General features: G+C 40.3%; 1 protein-coding gene across 4 annotated transcripts; it reads left to right on the forward strand.

The window, feature by feature from the left end:
• Nucleotides 1-2,558: 2,558 nt before the first annotated feature.
• On the forward strand, nucleotides 2,559-24,268 carry LOC124290302 (flocculation protein FLO11-like). 4 transcript variants are annotated; one of them, XM_046727018.1, is made up of 7 exons: nucleotides 2,632-2,676; nucleotides 19,699-19,795; nucleotides 20,887-20,915; nucleotides 21,818-21,838; nucleotides 22,314-22,334; nucleotides 23,260-23,280; nucleotides 23,650-24,268. In XM_046727018.1, the coding sequence occupies exons 2-7, from the start codon at nucleotides 19,729-19,731 to the stop codon at nucleotides 23,731-23,733; spliced, it is 243 nt and encodes an 80-aa protein (XP_046582974.1). In that variant the 5' UTR covers nucleotides 2,632-2,676; nucleotides 19,699-19,728; the 3' UTR covers nucleotides 23,734-24,268. The 4 variants fall into 4 exon arrangements, with proteins under 4 accessions (XP_046582970.1, XP_046582971.1, XP_046582974.1 ...); XM_046727016.1 differs by lacking the exon at nucleotides 2,632-2,676 and adding an exon at nucleotides 17,896-17,987; XM_046727014.1 differs by lacking the exons at nucleotides 19,699-19,795; nucleotides 20,887-20,915; nucleotides 21,818-21,838; ... (1 more) ...; nucleotides 23,260-23,280; nucleotides 23,650-24,268 and adding exons at nucleotides 3,754-3,859; nucleotides 7,318-7,466; nucleotides 10,885-10,899; nucleotides 12,106-12,250 and having other exon boundaries at nucleotides 2,559-2,676.
• The last annotated feature ends 514 nt before the right edge of the window (nucleotides 24,269-24,782 follow it).

The following is a 24,782-nucleotide window of genomic DNA, read 5'->3' on the forward strand; positions in this document are numbered from 1 at the left end:
CTATCTGGAGGGAACTGGACACAATACATTAGTCATGTGTGGAGGTAACTGGAGACAATACATTAGTCATGTATGGAGGGTACTGGAGACAATACATTAGTCATGTGTGCAGGTAACTGGAGATAATACATTAGTTATGTGTGGAGGTAACTGGAGGGAACACATTAGTCATGTGTGCATGTAACTGAAGACAACACATTAGTCCTATCTAGTGGGAACTGGAGACAATACATTAGTCATGTGTGGAGGTAAATGGAGACAATAGATTAGTCATGTGTGGAGGTAACTGGAGATAATACATTAGTTATGTGTGCAGGTAACTGGAGGGAACACATTAGTCCTATCTGGAGGGAACTGGAGACAATACATTAGTCATGTATGGAGGGTACTAGAGACAATAGATTAGTCATGTGTGGAGGTAACTGGAGATAATACATTAGTCATGTGTAGAGGTAACAGCAACACATTAGTCCTATCTGGAGGTAACTTTAGACAATACATTAGTCATATGTGGAGGCAACTGGAGATAATACATAAGTCATGTGTGGAAGTAACTGGAAATAATACATTAGTCATGTGTGCATGTAACTGAAGACAACACATTAGTCCTATCTAGTGGGAACTGGAGACAATACATTAGTCATGTGTGGAGGTAAATGGAGACAATACATTAGTCATGTGTGGAGGTAAATGGAGACAATACATTAGTCATGTGTGGAGGTAACTGGAAATAATACATTAGTCATGTGTGCAGGTAACTGGAGGGAACACATTAGTCATGTGTGCATGTAACTGAAGACAACACATTAGTCCTATCTAGTGGGAACTGGAGACAATACATTAGTCATGTGTGGAGGTAAATGGAGACAATAGATTAGTCATGTGTGGAGGTAACTGGAGATAATACATTAGTTATGTGTGCAGGTAACTGGAGGGAACACATTAGTCCTATCTGGAGGGAACTGGAGACAATACATTAGTCATGTATGGAGGGTACTAGAGACAATAGATTAGTCATGTGTGGAGGTAACTGGAGATAATACATTAGTCATGTGTAGAGGTAACAGCAACACATTAGTCCTATCTGGAGGTAACTTTAGACAATACATTAGTCATATGTGGAGGCAACTGGAGATAATACATAAGTCATGTGTGGAGGTAACTGGAGATAATACATTAGTCATGTGTGCATGTAACTGAAGACAACACATTAGTCCTATCTAGTGGGAACTGGAGACAATACATTAGTCATGTGTGGAGGTAAATGGAGACAATACATTAGTCATGTGTGGAGGTAAATGGAGACAATACATTAGTCATGTGTGGAGGTAACTGGAAATAATACATTAGTCATGTGTGCAGGTAACTGGAGGGAACACATTAGTCATGTGTGCATGTAACTGAAGACAACACATTAGTCCTATCTAGTGGGAACTGGAGACAATACATTAGTCATGTGTGGAGGTAAATGGAGACAATAGATTAGTCATGTGTGGAGGTAACTGGAGATAATACATTAGTCATGTGTGCAGGTAACTGGAGGGAACACATTAGTCCTATCTGGAGGGAACTGGAGACAATACATTAGTCATGTATGGAGGGTACTAGAGACAATAGGTTAGTCATGTGTGGAGGTAACTGGAGATAATACATTAGTCATGTGTGCAGGTAACTGGAGACAACACATTAGTCCTATCTAGATGTTTCTGGAGACAATACATTACTCCTATATGGAGGATACTGGGGAAAATAGAGAATTATATGCATGATGAGAAGATAATTAGTATGAACTAAATGACTTGAACAATTCGCCATTTCACAAAACTGTATGAGATAATATTTGTTAACATATTTCAGCTCATGGTGCACCCAGTGACTCTGCAATCAACACGCATGAGACATATTTCGTAGGACTTTGTAGAAGCATGTTTGATTAGTTTGCACGCCTTGTCACGCCAGCATGTTCATCAAGGGTATGCATCCGTGATAGTTGCCAGTCTAATACCCTAGCATGTTTTCTTAATAGTCCTATCTGACGTACGTCGATGTCCACAATAAGGAACACACTTCTCCTGATCAATTACACACAGCCGTTACTAATACCGGTTAAGGTGGCCAAGAATCGTAAGTTCTAATCCAAGAAGCGAATTCGTTTCACCAACTGATAAATGCCCAACAGACCCAAAATTACCGCTATATTGTGCAAAGAACTAAAAGAATTGCACGTGCCTTTATTTGCTTATGCTCATTGGGCTTACCTATTGTAAGGAGAGTTACTCTTGCTGCGTTTGTTCTGGGCTGAGTTTGTTGCAATATGTTTGGGTAAGGATTTGTTTAACATAATATAAGTACCCTGTACCTGTTGAGTGATACACATTGATTTGCTATTGTGTTTCCAAGGTAGCGGTAAACAAACTGGATATCGAGCGTTACTATGAACAATAATTGTCTGACTAACTCATTCAAGAGAAAGGGGTGTCGTATACCCAAATTTAAAAATGTTTAAACTTTGATACTGTACACTGACTCATTCAGATTTTAATAGTAATAACAAAAGTCACCCTATTTTGAAAATTGAAACAACCCAAGCACCATTTAAAAAGGACTGTCGTCCCGCCCAAGCATCCAGACAGGGGAAGACAGGAGGACGAGCGCAGGGGACGTGTAGTTACTCAGGTATGTTATAATTGACAACTTCCATAGTTTCTGTTGATTGAAAGGACTTACTGGCAGCCGTAGTGAGATGTATTGCTTCATCGCAACTGAATACCTAGTCTTGTCTGAGCTCAGACTGCTACTATTTCCATTTGGCGTACCATCATATCTGATAGACCTTGTCAAACCATGTACTCATCATATCTCTCAGATCAAGGAACATCCTAGTGTAATTTGGTCCTACAACTCGTCTTAAGTCATTTGGAGAACTTTCTCCTCTGTATCGGCTTCTCTCTGGAACAACCTGTATATTGTCATCAAATAGTTTCAAACTCTATCAAGCTTTTCATCAGGTTTAAAGACATTTCTCCCAAAGGAACAATATTCATTTTAATTCCTTATATTAGGGACCGTTCATAATTTATGGCGGGTGGGGGGTGGGGGGAGAGAAGAAATGATGAATTTTATGGAGAAGTATGTACAATGTGAATGACCCCCCCTAAACTTTATTTACAAAGTAAGTGACCCCCCTGCATGTCATGTGCAAAATATGTTTAAAGCATGATTATTTAATATTGGTATGTGCAAAATTGCTGACCCCCCTAGAAACATGGTGACCCACCTACCTCCCCAGAACAAAATAGGTGACCCCCCTTAAAATCATCATCACCCCCCTAGCCATAAAATATGAACGGTCCCTTATATTCTATGCAGCCGTCATGTGTCCATAGACATTTGTTGCAATCAGCTATCATATAAAAAGGCCAAATAACTGAAAATGATATGCCTGGACCACTGAAAATCACTGATGACACTAGGTATTCGTCAAAAGACTTAGTGTAGCAGGGCGTGGAGTCATCCCATTGATGATAGCCTTGCCTTGTCATCTCGCTGACGAGGTTAACCTCTGTGAGCATGTGTACAAGGCATCTGACTTCTGATCAGAAGAATTATGTGGCCGTTACATAAGCATGTCCTGCTCTTTTATTTCTAAGAAATCCGTAACGCAAAATGTTAAAACATCAACCAGTACCTTGATGGGTCTTTTTAAATAACCTTTACTGGTCGGTTTGGAAGATGTCCGTTCTTCGTTTTCAGATCATTCCTTCTTTCAAGTAAGACCTGACAATGCGAGCCATTATTCCGCTGTTGGTGCTGGTAGTCGGTGTGGCCGTGATGAGGACACATGCAACTTCACCTACAGGTGAGGGTTATCTCATGTGTACCATCATCGTATGTCTATTACATATAACGTAAATGCTAAAAAGAAAATCTAAAATTTTGCGATGAAATTATGAAAATTATGACATAGAGGCTTTGTTTTAAAGAAGAGAATAGAATGTAGAAACTGGGGCTAATTTTTTTCCATTTTGGACATTATTGTTATCACATCATCATGGGTGAGAGATCCGGGCTGTCTTAAGCCCAATTCACACAAGAGCACGACGGTACTGCGATGGCAACACGAATGGATCGTACTGGAATCGTGCTCAGATTGTTACAATGTACACGATCAATCACTACGATTCCTGTACAACTAGTGCACGAAGCGTGCACCATCCTTGTGTGAAAAGGACACGAAATGAACACAAACATGACACGATGCTATCACGATGTCATCACCATAGGTGTATGGATTATGCACGATTTTACATAAAGTTATGACCAATCAGAGCTCTTCCCTCCAAAACGACGCCCCTTCACAAAGGGCATCGGTGACATCAGGTTTCCAAGATGACAACTATGAGAAGGGGATTGGAGCTGGAACTGGAACTACTTGATGTGGAGTTGGAGATGCTGAAGGTGGAGGAGAAGATGAGGGAGAGGACGAGGATGTTGGAGGAAGGGCCACCAAAGTAGAGACGAAAGAGAGGAGTAAGGACAGTATGGACAGTGGTTGTTACAGAGACCTCTGTATGAGCAGTATGACAAGTTGAGAACTGAGTATGAGAATTGCCAGAATTCTCTGCCAAGTCAATCCGTCAACCATGGGCTCCATCATTCTGTGCTGTGTGGTGCTCCATAACCTCCACCGCATTCGCTACCCTGGGCAACCTCAGAGAGCAGACCAAGAAGACGATCAGCAAAATTAGTCCCTGGTGACTGGAGACAGAACAGACAGCTGGATGACATCCGCCTGGGCATCGACACTGACGGCAACACCGAGCGGAGAGGGGCTAACAACACCAGCCAAGCCGGAAACAAAGTCTGAGATCCCCTTGCTGAGTACTTCCAAACTAGAGCTGGATCTGTGCCGTGGCAGCTGCAAATCCTCACACAATGCACCGAGAAAACAATGAGCCAACTACTACACTCTACATATACAAATGATGACCTGAATTCACCCCAAATGGTTTAGTTAATGAACAGAGTAGCAGGTGGCTAGGGTGAGCTTATGTACTTAAAAGGTAAGAAAAAAGTGGCAACTCTTTTCTTCCCTCTTGGGGTCTATGTTGCATAAGTGCAAGGCAACATTCACAATAAAATTACAACACAATATTATATAAACCAGTATATTTATTTTAAGCTTTAAGTAACAATTAAAAGAAAATTAATTTAAAAAACCCTTTTTGAGCCTAGTGGTTAAAGCATAGGCTCGTCACGCCGAAGACCCGGGTTCGAATTCCACATGGGTACATTGTGTGAAGCCCATTTCTGGTGTCCACCGCCGTGATGTTGCTGGAATATTGCTAACAGCGGCGTAAAAACCAAACTCGGTCAGTCAGTTCAGGGAGAGAATCTGTCTGGAGCACTTTCCGGTCTTGTAACGTTTTGATCGAGGTCACTAATAACAGCTGAGATTGGCGTCGATGGTGGTGGGTGATGCCTTGACAGATGGAACTGCTCCTGCTGTAGTCGTGAAAACTGCTGTTGTACAGGAGACACATGAAAAATCTGCATCCACATCTGGTCTTGTGGTAAGCAGGGAACCGTTGGATTGGAATCGGCAATTTGCTGGGCCAGATATCAGTCTTGCTGCATCTCGGATCCGAAGCTGCTAGCCTGCTGACTGAACCGAGATGTGGGCATCATCCAGCGACCTCTCCTGTGGTAGTCCATGGCCAGATGCAACGAGTCAAGTGTGAAATCTTTGCATAACTCAGGCACCATGTTCCGCATCATAGATGCCACATAGTCTCAGTGCTGCTGGCAGTCATCTGCAGGGCCGCGCAGGATCTGTGAAATCATCTGCTTCTTCTTCGCCAGGGTCAACTTCTTGGCACTCAGATCTTCCTGTTCCTGACCACCATCTAGAGTCACTTCTTCTTCCTCCACATCCCCATCATTCCCACTGGTAGAAGAAGCCACACCATACCAGACATCACGCAGATTCACACCACTCCTGTACTCTATTGGGTCCATGTACCGACTGGACAAAACACCAGTCTTCCATTTGTTGTTGCTGTTCATAATTAATCTACACGCTTCCACCGCTCTTCCTATACCTCACTATCCAGTAACTTCCCAACGATAGTAGAAAACTACCAAATACACCATGGACGCATTCAGTGTCACAGTCGTCCCAAAAGTCTTCTTTTTGTCTCGATTAGCATAACCTTCACCCTCCTTGTTATTCTGAATCTCTGATGATCCCTATTAGCATGGTTTCCTCATCCACTGTGAGTTTCTTCTAAGTGGCTTGATTATTGTACTTTTTCTATAATATACCCAAATCTCGACACGACCACATCACGATTTAAAAACCCCCAATGAAACAGGACTTAAATTTGAATAATAGTGTCATAGTGTTGTCATAGAGTAAACCATTTCAATAAGTTTCTGTAAAACTTCATATGTTCAAACAACATAATTGTTTCCATATATATCCAAAGTGCACCGAAATTCTATAAGAACACGACCAATGCAATCACTGTAGGGTCACAACACAATCACAACACGATGCCCAAATTATGCATTCCTGCAGCGGTCGTGCTCTAGTGTGAATTGGGCTTTATGGACGCAATCTTACAGATAATTTCGGTGTCTAAGATTACCTGAACAACCGTTCACATCACTGCAATGTCAGCACACCTTCTATAGGACGTTTGCTTGTAGGTTTAACTATCAAGTCACATTCATTCAACATGTGATGTCATAGTACCATGTCAACGCAAAATCTTCATGTTACCAACCACTGGTGTACCTGGCATAGATAGAGGATATTATATGAGTGCCCATGTCATACTATGTTTACGACACGAGTGCCTAAATGTTGGTATTTCCCGAGTGAGAGCAAGGGATATACCGATAATTAGGCACGAGTGTCGTAACCATAGTATGATATGGGCACGAATATAGTGTTTATTACCGAAGTCGTCAAACTGAGGAACATATACCCAAATCTACTTTCAAACATAGGCAGGCTACCCGCCGTCGCTGCATGTAGAATGCAACGTCACAGAAGAGTGAATGAACAACATCACCAGTCATAGCATTGTCCATGACGTCATGTCACCATGAAAAAATGATGAAAAATATTAACTCCGACATTTTCGCCCTCGTAGGTAATAAATTCGAATATTCACTTGCCCCGAGATGTAGTTGGAATGCTGCTTCATAATCAAGCAAATAAGCATATTTTCCCATTACATTTTACTTGTTTGAGAGTAGAAGCTTCCAGATAACCGGGTTTCCCATCACGCAATATATCTTCTTTATCAGTACCGTCAGTACCAGCAGGAGCATCGACAGTACCAGCAGGAGCATCGACAGTACCAGCAGGAGCATCGACAGTACCAGCAGGAGCATCGACAGTACCAGCAGGAGCATCGACAGTACCAGCAGGAGCATCGACAGGAGCACCAGGAGCAGTAAGCATGTAACAACTGATGTGGCTGTTGTTTTTAACGCTGCACTCAGCAATATTCCAGCTTTTTGGCGGAACACATGATAACCATCGTTTCTTTATCCTGAAAGATGCTGATCCGAGAGGTTTCGATGGGAACGGAATAGCAATATTTTAACGGATAGCAGGATTTAAACATCTTCCAAAATACGTTTGGTCGGAGCGATCTTTTGGTAATTTTCTTTGAACAACGTTCACAAGCCAATTGTTAGAAAAATCTTCGAACCACTTCGATACACATTATAAACGATTATATTGTTGAAGAACGCGCGCTTTTCACGTTCTTCACGGATGTCGGTATTCTGAGCAAGATATATCCTCTGATAACGAGAGATATTTGCATGCAATTTTAAGTATAGACACCAGGACTGAGATTTGTTCCGTGAGAACGGCTTTCGTACGACTGTATATGGTTACGAAATGAAATTCGCATACGATAAATTATACACAAGAGGTAAGCCATGACACATGAGTTTTGGTCAGACGCCAGTTTGGGCAGTATGTCGTTAGGGCTTATTAGACTAGTGTCATACTTCCACTAATATTATCAGATGTCTGTCATCAAATTTTGATACTGTTTTTGTGTGTCTGTTTTATGGCAGAATGTACCAGGGACGTTTATAAAGCTGCCGTGTATCCTTCATCCATAGCTGAAGTTCCCGACTCTATTAGCTGTGTTTCATTTAGAAAATACATTTATTTGTAGATGGTATGGTTTAGGTTCCTATAATTACCGACAACCAAGGGACAAAATGTTGGCGTAAATTGCGTTCTACTGCCTCTTTTAAAATGTGTCAACGCTCGTAATCTGAATGTAAGATCCTTGTCATTACATACCTAAAGGTGAAAGTATGTTTTTCATAAACGAAAGCATTCACTATCCTCTGGACATTGGTTGTTGAAATAGTGTGCAGACACCTGTACGTTACAGGGCATTGCGGGATAGAGCAGATAATCCTTCATCCCTTACAGGCATTCGTTTTGATATAGATGATTTACATCTTGTCTGTCCGCCTATAAACATCTTAAACAGCCCTGTGCTTATTAAAATCTCGTCCCGCGTGAGGCTTGATTCTCACCATGGATTCGGTGCTACATGTTTGTGTTCAAGCCATATTATCCCATTGTAAACTCAACCAATGCAGAGTAATATCACGAAGACCTTTGTGACTGATGTTCAGATGACGTGAAGCCTAAAACGATAGTTTTGCTTACTATTGAACTGATCATGGAGGGAATATGAATGTAAAGATCGTAAGACTTAGAATTTGGTTTTGGTAATGTGTCGTTTTCGTGTGAAATAATGGTTCCGAACGAGTGTATTTATTAGAATGGGAAATAGTAGCTCTTATTCTAGCATTGTGATATCATGGAGGGAGTGAGGATGGATTATGCTCCGTGTGTAGCAATATTTCAGCAATATCGCGGCGGGGAACACCAGAAATGGGCTTCACACATTGTACTCATGAAGGCAACGAGTCCATGCTTTTGGCGGAAAGAGCCAATGTACTAACTACTGGACTACCCAACTAACTGATGTGTGATAGGCATTTAGAAGTTGGTAGGACACTTGATATGGATGTGTGATAGGCATTTAGAAGTTGGTAGGTAATACAACACACTTGATATGGATGTGTGATAGGCATTTAGAAGTTGGTAGGGTATTACAACACACTTGATGGGGATGTGTGATAGGCATTTAGAAGTTGGTAGGGTAATACAACACACTTGAAGGGGATGTGTGATAGGCATTTAGAAGTTGGTAGGGTAATACAACACACTTGATATGGATGTGTGATAGGCATTTAGAAGTTGGTAGGGCAATACAACACACTTGATATGGATGTATGATAGGCATTTAGAAGTTGGTAGGGTAATACAACACACTTGAAGGGGATGTGTGATAGGCATTTAGAAGTTCGTAGGGTAATACAACACACTTGATAGGGATGTGTGATAGGCATTTAGAAGTTGGTAGGGTAATACAACACACTTGATATGGATGTGTGATAAGCATTTAGAAGTTGGTAGGGTAATACAACACACTTGATGGGGATGTGTGATAGGCATTTAGAAGTTGGTAGGGTAATACAACACACTTGATAGGGATGTGTGATATGCATTTAGAAGTTGGTAGGGTAATACAACACACTTGATATGGATGTGTGATAGGCATTTAGAAGTTGGTAGGGTAATACAACACACTTGATAGGGATGTGTGATAGGCATTAAGAAGTTGGTAGGGTAATACAACACACTTGATAGGGATGTGTGATAGGCATTTAGAAGTTGGTAGGGTAATACAACACACTTGATATGGATGTGTGATAGGCATTTAGAAGTTGGTAGGGTAATACAACACACTTGATAGGGATGTGTGATAGGCATTTAGAAGTTGGTAGGGTAATACAACACACTTGATGGGGATGTGTGATAGGCATTAAGAAGTTGGTAGGGTAATACAACACACTTGATAGGGATGTGTGATAGGCATTTAGAAGTTGGTAGGGTAATACAACACACTTGATAGGGATGTGTGATAGGCATTTAGAAGTTGGTAGGGTAATACAACACACTTGATAGGGATGTGTGATAGGCATTCAGAAGTTGGTAGGGTAATACAACACACTTGAAGGGGATGTGTGATAAGCATTTAGAAGTTGGTAGGGTAATACAACACACTTGATAGGGATGTGTGATAGGCATTTAGAAGTTGGTAGGGTAATACAACACACTTGATATGGATGTGTGTTAGGCATTTAGAAGTTGGTAGGGTAATACAACACACTTGATAGGGATGTGTGATAGGCATTTAGAAGTTGGTAGGGTAATACAACACACTTGATAGGGATGTGTGATAGGCATTTAGAAGTTGGTAGGGTAATACAACACACTTGATATGGATGTGTGATAGGCATTTAAAGTTGGTAGGGTCATACAACACACTTGATGGGGATGTGTGATAGACATTTAGAAGTTGGTAGGGTAATACAACACACTTGATAGGGATGTGTGATAGGCATTTAGAAGTTGGTAGGGTAATACAACACACTTGATATGGATGTGCCCCTTCTTTTATTATTTACATTCACCTAATGAATGGGCATGTATTAGCTAAGAAACGTCGTGTGTAAATAATAAAGAAGTTGCACATCCATATCAAGTTGTATTACCTAACTAACTGTTTAATGTAAACTGAAGATGCGTTAAAACGTGTCAAGTCGCTCATGTAAATAGCAACATTTTCAAGTACTTCTATATTTATATGTTGTATTTAGTCTTTAAAAAATCACATTAAAGAAGTACTCAAATTGTGTTTGGGGATAATGTATGATATGGGAAATGTAATGATCCGTAACGCTGTGTTCGATGTCTGTTTTCAGGGGAAGGGCAACAACGTAAGTACAATTTCAATAGTTTGCTTCAGTTCTCCCCTGTCATGGAGTGTAACATTTCATATGCAGCTAGAAAATACTGGAGTCAAATCAATCTGAGGTTGTACCATCAGACAACTGGCGATTTATATGATAGATGGAAGCGTAGTGGAGGCCTGAAAGGACAGATGATGGGTAAATGGATGATGGATGGAAAGGTAATGGATGGACTGATGGATGGATGGGCAGATGGTGGACGGATAGGTGAGTGAGTGACATTAGTTTTGCGCCGGATGTAGCAAAATTCTAACAATATCACGGCGGTGGACACCAGAAGTGGGCTTCACGTATTGCGCCGATGTACGGAAGCGAACGTTTTAGCCACTAGGCTTCCGCAGCGGCCCCTGGACGGATAAGAGGGATGAATGAAATGGGTGGAGGGTTGAAGGCGTTATTGTATGGTTGCTATATTGGTGGATTGGAGGTGCGGTTGTAATGGTGGTTGGGTTATGGATGAACAGATTGATAGATGGAAGAGTGGCAGGAGGGTAATGAATGGGCCGACGGATGAATGAAGGATTACCGATGGGAATGGATGAGTGGGCTGGTGGAAGGATGGGTGAAGAGATCAGTGGATGGGTGCTTGACTGATGGACTGTTGGAGGTGCGAGCTTGTCGAACTGGTAGATGGATGGAGTTGTGGTTTTATGATGGGTGAACGATGAATGGACTTATGGAGTAATGATGGATTGACGGTTGAGTTAATGGGTGGACAGACGGATGGGCAGGTGGTTTAGAGAGTCTGTGGGTGGGCTTTTGATAGATGGAACGATGTGTGCATGGGTGGATTCATGGACGTATTAAGCAGATGAATAAGTCAATGAAAGGTTGGACGGTGGGAAGGTTAGGAGGACATGTGGAGATAATGGCGAATGGGTGGAGGGGTGAGTAGATCGAGACATGGGTTGATGGAGGATAGGTGGATTGTTGGTGGGTGGAGTTGTGAATGGATGGCTTCAGAAACGTCTACCCTTCTAGACTGGCTAGGTCGTGTACAGTCCTTGAATTTGAGAATTATACGTGTGGCAGTACCACATGCTTTTGATCTTGGTGTGTTTTAATAGATTTAAAACATGTCACGAAATAGAGACAAATATGTACGAATCGAAAAGAATATATAGAAATTACGAGAAAAACAAGATTTTAAAGAAACTGTATTGCGAATTTCAGGGCTCGCCAAGCACTATGACGTCATCGACCATTGGGATAGTTCTCTCCGTTGTGGGCGTGGGCATTATTAGACAAGTGCTGTAGACCCTCCTTCTGCCCATCAGTCCAAGGAACATGCTTATCTCAAAAACAGGAACGTCGGAAATGTAAAAATATCATTTCGGATCTAAATTTCTCTGACATTCCATATTGACTCTCAGAACAACAACATGTCTACAAATCTCTTAAAGATTCACTTTTGTATGATAAAGTTTTGTTAATGTAGGTATTTTCCTTGCGAGATAACATCTGATACAAATAACACCAAACTGTTTCATTCTTATCCAGTTATATTCCTATTTCCATACTTTCCTATTCCAAATTATACATGATTAAGAATTCCAACGAAGCCATTGCTACTTGTAATCCCACTAATAGCAGCTACAGGTAGCCCGTGTTTGTGTAGTAGGTTTATAAGTAGCTCTCTTGTGGCAATGACTTGGGTTCGAGTGATCACACGTTGTAATGTGGCAGCCGACCACAGTTTTTGATTTTACCGTTGTATCTCGAATGATCTGGTACTCTCACACTGGTTCCGCTCTGTATAAACACATAGTCGTTTTTTCAATAAAACAGTGTTTCTTTTCTGTAATATAAGAAGTATGTTTTCGTTTTGTAAAACCTGTGGGTGAATTGGCGGTACCTGTTGGCACCATAAACGTGGACAATTTCCTGTGATCAGTTTCCGGTTTTGTGTTGTCCTCAGTAGGTATGTTTGCGGTGCTTTGGACAATTTTGAAGTTATCACATATCAGTATAATGGGTTTGAATAGCCAATACAGTCTGAAACGGGTGTCCCTTTGGTGAAATCCATCAGCATGGGTGTGGTGTTGATTGTACATCAGTCAAAAGGAACTAACTGTCCTTGAAATTATATCCTGTCAGGTAAGACCAAAGAGGTTATCACAAAGTCTAGGCGCGGTATACTGGAACGCACGCACGCACACATCCACATTCACTCTATACACAGACATCAACAATTAACAAGGAAGAGAGTTTTATGGATGTCAACTTCTTTATTATGAGGAACTAAATGTTTCGGAGTATATCCTTACTACTTCATGAGGTGAGTAAGGAAATACTCTGAAACGTGTTTTTTCTCATAATAAAGAGGTTGACATCCATGAAGCTCTCTTCCTTACTTGTATCACCTCTAAATGTCATTGATCATCAATCAATCTATTATTATTTATTGATATATATACATCGATACAGCAAATAAGGTTAGAGTCATGGACCGATTCCGCTTTACACGCAGCCCAGGTAGCGAATGGGACTTCTACCAGGAGGCGCTGCCTAGGAAACACACCAAGAACGCCTCGGAGAATATGTAGATTCCCCAACACATCTGCTTCAAGCTTTACCCTGTCTATCACAAGGGCGGTGTTCCTGGAAGCAAACCCAGACACTCTTCCAAAGATAGTCCAGAGATTGGATGGCAACAAATAGGGGTGTCACGATACACCAATCTCACGATACGATACGTATCACGATTTTAAGGTCACGATACGATACGTATCGCGATACATAATTTTCGCGCCTTTTCATAGCATTACCTTACCGGCAACGTACGCGCTCGCTGATTGGTCCATCAAAATAGTCAAGCCAATCACAAAAGCTGTTAGTTTCCAACCTATTTTTTAAGTAAAGCTAGCTACATCTGTTTATCGGAGCGATCTCGTATAATTTTACTATCAAGACTTCGAAGGAGATGGATATAGCATAAAAAATTGAATCGATAACGTTTTAAAATAGGAATCGATACGCGCAAGCATATATTGCGTATCGTATCGTCAGTAAAAATGTATCGATGCATCGATACATTCGCGTATCGCGACACCCCTAGCAACAAACAAAGGGTACCAAGTACAAGTGGGAGCCAGACAAATTGCTACTTGGGATGCAAGTATGGTATTTCGTAAACGAGGTCCACATATGTGTCATGTTTTTTCTTGAATCTTGTCAAAATTGACATATTTAATTATATAAAAAAATCCATCAATTTTATAACAACGACATGGTTACATGTCGAGGTTTGGATACGTCTAAGGCTGTATATAGGTCTATTCCTCAGTCTAACTGTTATTTTCAATGACGCCATCTACAAATTCTTGGCTGAAGCATGGAGGGACCTTTGAGCCAAAACCACAAGCAAGGTGAATCGCGTAGTAAAAGGACAGAGTCACGCCATCATGTTGCTTGAGATACCGTGTCTCCGCTAACGCTGGACAACCACTTCGTTAATTTTCATTCTGTACCAACCAGAAGACTGAATCACCAAAACCTGACATTGATACTGTGTTCAATATCCTTGGCTCTTGTGGAGTGCCTTGCTTGCATTATTATGATTAGATATTTACTGGATACAAAAGAGTACAATAAAATGGAGGGCCTCAAACCACACGCTCCCATTATGACTGATAGATATACATGACTGGGGGATGATCGTGGGTGGTGGCTTCTATTGTCTGACATGATTCTTCACCTACCATTTGTACTTTGCCGCAGTTTGTTCTTTGTGTGGAGTTTGCCTCTTACCTGTATCCTTTTGGCTTGACCTTCTACAATACCATGCCTAGTAACTTTCTGTCAGTCTATACTGAGCTATACTGGGGGCCATGAATACCCATTGGCTTGTGGAATTCAACGTAACTGTATGTGTGGCCTTTTGTTTGCCTATTATTCAGTCTTCTTCTCTTTGTCAATAACCCGTGAAGATCCGGGTTAGAATTGATCTTCAGTAACCCACGCTTTTTGAAAGGCGACTAACTGGATCGGGTGGTCAGGCTCGCTGACACATGTTATCGTATCCCAATTGCGTAGATCGTTGCTCATGCTGTTGATCACTGGAGTGTGTGGTTCGGACTCGATTATTTACAGACCGCTGCCATGTAGCTGGAATATTGCTGAGTGTAGCATAAATCTAAACTCACTCACTCACAATATTAAATTAAAATTTGGTATCATACATTAAATTTTCAGACAGGTGGTAATAGTACGTGGATTCCCACTGTAAACCAATTTGCTTCAAAGTTTTGAGAATTTCAGGAAAGAACCTGTTCTTTATGTGAAGACTTGATTTTTCATCTCTGTGCACCACTATCCCACACCACAGAGTGAGTGAGTGAGTTTAGTATTACGCCGCACTCAGCAATATTCAAGCTATGTGGCGGCGGTTTGTAAATAATCGAGTCTGGACCAGACAAGCCAGTGATCAACAGCATGACCATCGATCTGCACAATTGAGAACCGATGACATGTGTCAACCAAGTCAGCGAGCCTGACTACCCGATCCCGTTAGTCGCCTCTTACGACAAGCATAGTCGCCTTTTGTGGCAAGCATGGGTTGCTGAAGACCTATTCCACCCCGGATCTTCACGGGTCCACAGACATAAAGGAAACGTAAATTAGGAGGCAACTGGTTTAGATACATCTCTGTCTGTAACGGTTCTGTATGTCAGAAGATGTGAACACATTCATAGGTGCACTGAAAATACAAGAATGAGTGAGTGAGTTTTGTTTAACGCTGCGATCTGACTATGAATATTACGTAGTATGAGCTAAATGTTCGAATAAAGCCATTGGCACGGATATGGACTGACATTTGCTGTTTTAAGTAAAAGGAACAAAAACAATACTACAATCCTACAGATAGTCACATGCACGACACATAATAACTATACGTATGTATGGTATGAAATCGGTGTACTATTGGTAGTTCAATGGCATAGCTTTTGCTTTATGCAAGTAGGTTATACGACGTGTTTCAGATCAAATTCATTCCGCCAGTACCGAGTGAGTCCGCATGGAGACATCACATATGAAGGCCTAACCGTCTCAATGGTGCCAATGAATCTTAAAGAAAGGCCCGGGTACAGACCGTAAATATCGGTGGAACTGGTCCCAAACTTCGTTTTATTTCACACTGAACATTTAAGATTTTTCATAGATCAGGGGATCTTGGTAGGTCAGAGTGCGTAAGTTGAAATTTTAAGTCACATCGGCAGTATTTCAGCCATATCGTGTCTATATCAAGTTATATATTAATGACAATTATAGGTAAATTATTAAAACCTGTCAACGAAGGACAAAAAAATATACTAGAGTATCACAGATATGAATATAAAACTAGCATGTACAACTAAAACATTTAAATTAAGGATGACAATACAATATAAAACACGGGCTTTAGATCGCCAACAACTGAATGGAGATCACCAAACTAGGGGCCGTGGGAACTTATAGTACATTTGCTTCCTGCATGGGCCCCAGATGGATTTACACAATCCCTCCAGCTGCTGGCGATTGTAGGTAATGTTAGCAATTTATCTAAAAACTACAAATATTCTAAGATTAAAAACGATGGTAGCTATGAATATTCTGTGATTGAAGTGGTCTTACATACCGGTAGGTCAGACTAGACTAGCTTATATACTTATTATTATTCATAAGTGGAGGATACAGGGGACAATACATGAGTCATACGGAGAGTGTACTGAAGACCCTTCAATTCTCCAGTTCACAAAACTGTATGAGATAATATTTGTTAAGGTATTTCAACTCATGGTGCAGTCAACACGCATGGGGCATATTCGTAGGACTTTGATTTTAGAAGCATGTTTGATTAGTTTGCAAGCCTTGTCACTCAAGAATATGCACCTGTGATAGTTTCCTGTCTAACGGGTTTTTATAACAGTCTTATCTGTTACGTGTATAAGCCTGATTACACCTCCAATCTTGAGGTAATGGAAACTATTTTCCCAGTTGACAATTATATTCACTTGTATTTATTTCCCAAAAAATATTTAATATGTTGTAATAATCTCAACATACGATGGAATGCTGGAAAGGATTGATTGACACACATGTGAGAGGGATGAAACAGATGTAATAGTTAGAACACATATATTCTGGTTGGTAATATATCAAGGCATCACGACGCTGTTCATAACATCAATCACTGGATTATCAGGTCTAGACTTAAACCTGATACACCTGTACCTACAGTAGTGATGAGCACGGTTTTAAAATAGAAATTAAAGCTAAGAAATCGCATATGTTTTATGATGGTCGATGTCGTACAAAATGCTTCTGTCATTTTGTTTACATGTAAACATACCTACACGTAAACCATTTTAATGGACGTTAAACTAAGAATGACCACATCTTGTCAAATTCTATTAAGTTATAGTATTTCTGAAGTTAGTTTTCATTGACCAATACTTTTTGGGTTTTAATCCTGCTTTGTGATAACATTAAAACACTGATGTAACTTCCTGGTCGTCACCATTTCAAGAAAATGACACTTACTGAGGTATTTAACTAACTGTGCCCATTTTGTACACGATCCGCTAGGAGTCATGACTAGGTGCAACATGTACAGAGATATTTAAACACGTGATCACTACGTGAAAAGTCCACAATAATGAACACATTCCCCTGATCAATTAAACATTGCCCTTACTTATGTCACGTAAAGGTGGTCAAGAATCGTAATTTAAAAAAAATATATATATAATTTTATTAACATGTGCCTGTTGAGTGATATACATTGATTTGTACTTGTTTCCATGGCAGCGGTAAACAAACTCGATATCGAGCGTTACTATGAACAATAATCGTCTGACTAACTCATTCACGAGAAAGGGGTGTCGTTAACCCAAATTTAAAAATGTTTAAACTTTGATACTGCACACTGACTCATACAGTCTTTAATATTAATTGACAAAAGTCACCCTATCTTGAAAAATGAAACAACCCAAGCACCATTTAAAAAGGTCCCGCCCAAGTATCCCAACAGAGGAAGACAGGAGGACGACCGCAGGGGACACGTAGTTACTCAGGTATGTTATAAGTGTCAATTTTCATAGTTTCTCAAGGGGAGGGTTGATTGGAGGAGTTCTGCAGGGTTAGTGAGATGTATTACGTCAGTGCAACTGAATACCCAGTCCTGCCTACCCTCAGACTCTGATTCCATTTGAGACTATCATATCTGTCAATCAAACCATATGTACTCAGCACATCTCTCAGATCAAACAACATCCTGTTGAATTTTGTTCCTTAAGTCATTTTGAGAACTTTCTCCTCTGTATCTGCCTCTCATTGGAACAACCTGGCCATTGTCATCAGATGTGTGTGTTGGTTTGTTGTTTAACGCCGCATTCAGCAAAATTCCAGCTATATGGCAGCGGTCTTTAAATAATCGAGTCTGGGCCAGATAACCCAGTGATCAACATCATGAGTATCGATCTACGCAATTGGGATGCGATGGCATGCGTCAACAAAGTCAGCGAGCCTGACCTTCGGATCCCGTTTACGCCTCTTACGACAAGCTTTGGTTGCTGAAGACCAGTTCTAACCCTGATGTTCAAGGGCATTGCCATCAGAGAATTTCAAATTCTATCATGCTTATCAACATATATTCCATGCAGCTGTCTTTTGTCCATAGACATTTGTTGCAGCGAATCAACACTCACTGGATGTTTGTAAAGATGTTTCATAAAGATGATTATTATTCTTTAAAATGTAAAATAGCTGTGACAATTATACAAATGAAAATCAGTTATAACACCTGGTGTTTTAGAAAAGGGTAAGCATGTCCTGCTAAACATTTACAAACAAAAATTTCATAAGGTATTCTAAACAGGTTATGTCAAAACATCAGCCAGTATCTTTATTTATCACACAATGGATAGTGTTCTCGGCAGGATAAAGCCAACGGATATTTTCGGTATCCGTTGGGGTCGTATACGGATATCGATGCAAATTAGAGAGGTCATATGCAAATTTCAGGTAAACAAACATGGCGTCAAGGGTCGGCGGTCGTATCCGGACTGACGGCCGTGGTTACTGTACTGTCAGTGATTTTTTCCAAGAAAATTCATGCCTGGTTATGATAGATGGAGTAGATTACAAAGCGAAGATAGAAATACATAGGCTTACGAAGATACCAACATCAGTTCCCCGACCGACTGTCAGTGTTAGCGAGAGAACGGCATAGGAATCCAGGTGCACAATGTCACGCTAACATTAAAGCGTATTTTGTTGTTCAAAAGGTTAACTGAAGGTTTCTGAAGTTCCACGCGAGTTTGTTGTTATTTTTTAAACGTAAGCTAAGATTTGTTGATAACAATACGTGATTTAGCATAAAAGCTTACTGGGAACTAGATGACCTAACGCAGTCAGCTGAGTGATCAGGAGAAAATGATGTCACCGGACTTGTGACGTAACGTATTACTCCGCACATATTTGTGACGTCATAGACATTCCATGAAGTTTAGTTTCATGATTTCTGGCATTTGAAATGGCATTTTTGTAAGTTATAAAGCAAAAATGTCTTTGTATGATAAATAGGTTATCAAGGCTCGCTAAATACAATGATTATTCCTAATGCAGGATATTAACCATCCCAAATCACACTCGCGTGATAACCTATATGGGTCCTTTTACATTACCATTATTGGCCTTTTTTGAAGACTGTCCGTGAAATGACAGAACATGCCTTTTCTGTAATCACGCAGCGATCTGAGTATATATCGAGTGTTTCGTTTTCAGATCATTCCTACTTTCAAGTAAGACCTGACAATGCGAGCCATCATTCCACTGTTGGTGCTGATAGTCGGCGTGGCCGTGATGAAGACACGGGCAAAAAGTGAGTGTAGTTTGATGTGCACCATTATAAATGTCATGTATAACTTACTTAAATGATGCTAAAAAATAATTTCATATCAAACTTTCGCAATGGAATTATGATAATCATGAATTGTTTGAAAGAAGAGAACACAATCTAGAGAGTGAGGCTTGTTTAATCCCACTTTGGACATTATTTAATCACACCATCATGGCTGCTACTTAAAGAAGTTATCATGGTTGAGAATGGGATTGGATGCAGAATCCGGGCATGTCTAAGGGAAGCAATCTCTCAAAGGAAAATTGGACGTCTTAGATTGTTTGAACAACCATACATCCAAACTAGAAATGAAGATTTCACTTATACAACGCTGCAGCACAACTATCAGAACTCGTAGGCTTGTATACACCGTCTGCTTGTAGGCTTGTATACAGCGTTTGCTTGTAGGCTTGTATACAACGTCTGCTTGTAGGCTTGTATACAACGTTTGCTTTAGGCTAGGTTTGTATACAGCGTTTGTTTGTAGGCTTGTATACAACGTTTGCTTGTAGGCTAGTATACAACTTTTGTTTGTAGGCCTGTATACAACGTTTGCTTGTAGGCTTGTATACATACAACGTTTGCTTGTAGGCTTGTATACAACGTTTGTTTGTAGGCTTGTATACAACGTTTGCTTGTAGGCTTGTATGCAATTTTTGCCTGTAGGCTTGTATACAACAATTGTTTGTAGGCTTGTATACAACGTTGGTTTGTAGGCTTGTATACAACGATTGTTTGTAGGCTTGTATATAACCTTTGTTGGTAGACTTGTATACAACGCTTGCTTGTCGGTTTAACTATCAAAGCTCTGCACTAACTTATGTACTCATATTCATTCTACCCAGGTTTTGTGGTTGTATGTTACCATGACATGTTCATGTTATCAACCGCTTGTTTAGATTCCAGTATTTACATGTACCTGCCCCGAGATGTAGCTGTAATATTGTAGATTAAGGAATTAAACAAACTTGTAAGTACAAGTAAGTAAGCTTATTGTTCCATTACACTTCACTTGTTTGAGGATGGAATCTTTCAGAAAACCTGACTCCTAACATACAATTCTTCTTTTTCAGACACAACAACAAATGGAACATTACCTTTGGTAAGTATAGAACACATGAGGACTTACCCATACCAATCATTTCGTCATCCTTAAATATGCTGATCGGGGTTATTTCGGTTGGAAATGCTGTGTAACTTGTTAACAGCTGCCACTATAAATTTAGTGGGATCGATCTATTGGTGATTTTCTTTTGGACGAAGTTCATAGGCCCATTATTTCAAAATATTTAAAACACTTCGATATACTTTACAAATGTTAGTATTGTTGAAGAACGGGTGCATTTCACGTTCGTCATGGATGTGGGAATTCAGGAAAGTTATAAAGCTGTCATGGATCCTTCAGCCATAACTGAAGTTCCCGACCAATTTTCATTTAAAACTATATCTTTTCGTAGGTGTTTTGTTTTAGATATATTAACCAAATATATATTATGGCTCAGAAGGGAGCGTAAGTTGCATTATACTGCCTCTTTTATAAAATTAATGTATATATTCTTAATGCAAACTCCCAGTCATCACATACCTAAACAAGTATGTTTTACAGAAACGGAACGCATTCACTATCTTCTGTACATTGGTTGAAATCAGACCAGATCCTAAATGACAGGAAGCTGCTCACATTTTCAACAGTCCGTGTGTTTGAACATGCTGAAGGTATCCATCTTTTCAGTCACCAGTTTGTTTGGAGAAACCGTGGTGTAGCTGGAACATTGCTGAATACGGCGTTAAACAACGTTGACGTCATCGAATTCACGCTGAAAGGATGCATCCAGTGCTTTTATTAGAATACCACTTGTTATGTATTCACAATGTGTCAGAACGTACCACTGAATGTTAAAACATCAGACCCATATTGATGCACACTTAATACGTGGTTTGGAGAGGTATGTATCAATGTTGAAAGTTTTGAAACTCCCAAACTGATTCTTTTCTTTCTTACAGGTAACAGGTTCATCACCGACCGTAAGTGTACACTTTAATAGTTAATTGGTTGTTCACATTATTTTAATAGTTATTATTAATAATGAGTATTTATCTATGTAATGTTGTCATTTTGAGATCAGGATCACTAAAACCTTTAGAAGCACTGATAAAGGGGGTTCATGTCATGCCTGTCCACCTAAAACATAGAAAACAACCTGGCGCTTATTAAACTCTCGTCGTGTAAGACCTTACTCCCATAATGAATTCAATACATAGATGTACGTGTTAAAGCTTTATTTGAGTTCCGCCCACCGTGTTGTAGCAGGACCGTTGATGACTGCGCGTTAACAACGTTGACGTTATCGATTGCCCACTGAAAGGGTGTATAAACAGTGTTTTCATTTGAATACCACTTGTGACCTATATTAATGAAAGCATAGTAAGTGGCTTTGCATAGTACATGTATGTGTCCATCTCGAAAGCTTTCACTAACCGAATGTCTTCTTTCCTACAGGGGTCAACTACTCCAAAGAGCGTAAGTGTACACTTTTGCTACCAACTGCTTGTTGGTCTTTCCAAATGAGGGAAAAAAATAAGGGAACACATGAAAGCACAAGTGTTCCTATATTTGTTTCCAGGTTTCCTCAAAAGTCATACAACGCTTTCATGTGATCCCTTATTTTTCCTTCAGTATATATAAACCCATAGAACATTCTTGTGCTTATTAAACCCTTGTGACACGCAAGGTCTGATTTCAAGCATGAATACAATGAATAAATGTACGTGTTAAAGCCTTATTTGAGTTCCGCAACAGGCAACAGGAAAAAATTGTCACTCTGTAAACTCAACCGATAGAGAGTTTGTCATAGCATGAAGACCATAGTAAGGTGTGCTCTGATGAGATGAAGAATACAAGAATATTTTTGTTTTCTATTTTACTGATCATGAATGTCGAAATCGTATCACTTAGGCTGCAAGTGGAATTAATTAATTAAGTAAGTAAGTAGTGAGTGAGTGAGTATATTTTTACGCCGCCTTTAGCAAAATTCCAGCAATATCAGACACCAGAAATGGGCTTCAAACATTGTACCCATGCGGGGAATCAAACCCGGGTCTTCGGCGTGACGAGCGAAAGCTTTAACCACTAGGCTACCCCACCGCCCTGATTTTGATGAAGACATATGTCCTGAAATACTAGGATGGGATAGTCAAGCTACGCTATAATTTATAGAGAGTGATTGAAAATGGATGTACTCGGAGTTTAGTTCCCTCAGTTATCTGAGGCCACCAGTAATCATCAACTTACACTGTACTCATCATGGAAACGAACCTGACACCAAGTCAATCGTTAAACACTGTTGGTGGAATGAATGTGATTTATAACATGCCAAGATTGTGATTCGAAACAAGGCCAGTTACATGTATATCTATGTCTATGTATCTGTTTGATGTTGTTTCAGGGGGGTACAACGCCCTCCAAAGTAAGTACATTTCCAATATGTTGTAGAGTTCACTGTTCTAGGTAGAAAGTGTGGGTGGGTTGATTAGATAGTGGGTGGGCGTAGATGTGAATGGCTGGCTTCACCACCTTTCAGCTTTTCTGACTAGTTTTATAGTGTATACTCCACAGGAGATTTACTGATCCACTTGCAGGGTTAATACTCTGTCACATGCATGTTTCAGAAAGTTCGAGGAAATAATAACTTTATGAAATTGCATTGCACGATTCGGATTTTGTTGTAGATGCACAAGACGTTCCAAAATATAGACCAGTACAATTAGAAAAAATAGTATATTTCATAAAGTATGAGTGCATCATTAAATTAACAATATTGGATTACATGTTTCAGGGCACGCCCAGCGCTGTGACGTCATCGACCATTGGGATAGTTCTCTCCTTTGGGAGTGTGGCCATTGTTAGACAAGTGCTGTAGACCGTCCTTCTTCAGGCAGTCCAAGGAATATACTTATCTCAAAAACGGGATCGTCAGAAGTGTAAAAATGCCATTTCGGATCTAAATTTCTCTGACATTCTATATTGACCCTCTACATGTCTATGTATAAATCTTTTAAACATTCACCTTTTTCGGATACAGTTTTGGTAATATAGGTATTTTCCTAGCGAGACAACACCGGGTACAAGTAACACCAAACTGTTTCAGTTATATTCCTATTTTCATACTTTCCTATTCCAAATTATACATGATTAAGAATTCCAACGAAGCCATTGCTACTTGTGACCCCACTTCGACAAACTACAGGTAGAACCTGTTTGTATAGTAGGTTTATAAGTAGCTCTCTTGTGGCAATGACTTGGGTTCGCGTGATCACACGTTGTAACGTGGCGATTGACCACAGATTAAGATGTAACCATTGTATCTCGAATGATCTTGTGATGTCACACTGGTTCTGTTCTGTAAAAAGAGAGAGACGTTTTTACAATAAAACAGTTTCTGTTCTGTAATACAAGAAGAATGTTCTCGTTTTGTATTGAGTGAGTGAGTGAGTGAGTGTGATGTTACGCCGCTTTTAGCAATATTCCAGCAATATAACGGCGGGGGACATCAGAAATGGGCTTCACATATTGTACCCATGTGGGGAATCGAACCCGGATCTTCCGTGTGACAACGAGGCTACCCCAACGCCCCTTTCGTTTTGTAATACCTGAGTGAGTGAGTGAGTGAGTGAGTGAGTGAGTGAGTGAGTGAGTGAGTGAGTGAGTGAGTGAGTGAGTGAGTGAGTGAGTGAGTGAGTGAGTGAGTGAGTGAGTGAGTGAGTGAGTGAGTGAGTGAGCGAGCGAGGAGCGAGTGTTAAGGACACTTTGTCTCATTTGATCCTTACGCCAATCATCAACTCAGGGTCCGTGCCCTGTTAACACGCAGCCCAGACGTGACTTTCTGCTAGGAAGAGCTGCCGAGTCGAACCCACAAAGGAAGCACTGCCTTGGCGAACCCACAAAATAAAAAGACCAAAACAAAATGAA

Source organism: Haliotis rubra, unplaced genomic scaffold, assembly GCF_003918875.1.
Source record: "Haliotis rubra isolate DU_JTF1 unplaced genomic scaffold, ASM391887v1 Scf460, whole genome shotgun sequence".
Taxonomy (NCBI): domain Eukaryota; kingdom Metazoa; phylum Mollusca; class Gastropoda; order Lepetellida; family Haliotidae; genus Haliotis; species Haliotis rubra.

Excerpts from the sequence above, each read along its gene's own strand:
- LOC124290302 (XM_046727014.1), top strand. The coding sequence starts at position 3,784 with ATGCGAGCCATTATTCCGCTGTTGGTGCTGGTAGTCGGTGTGGCCGTG. Across the intron at positions 3,860-7,317 it reads ACATGCAACTTCACCTACAG|TACCGTCAGTACCAGCAGGA; the intron begins GTGAGGGTTATC and ends CTTCTTTATCAG.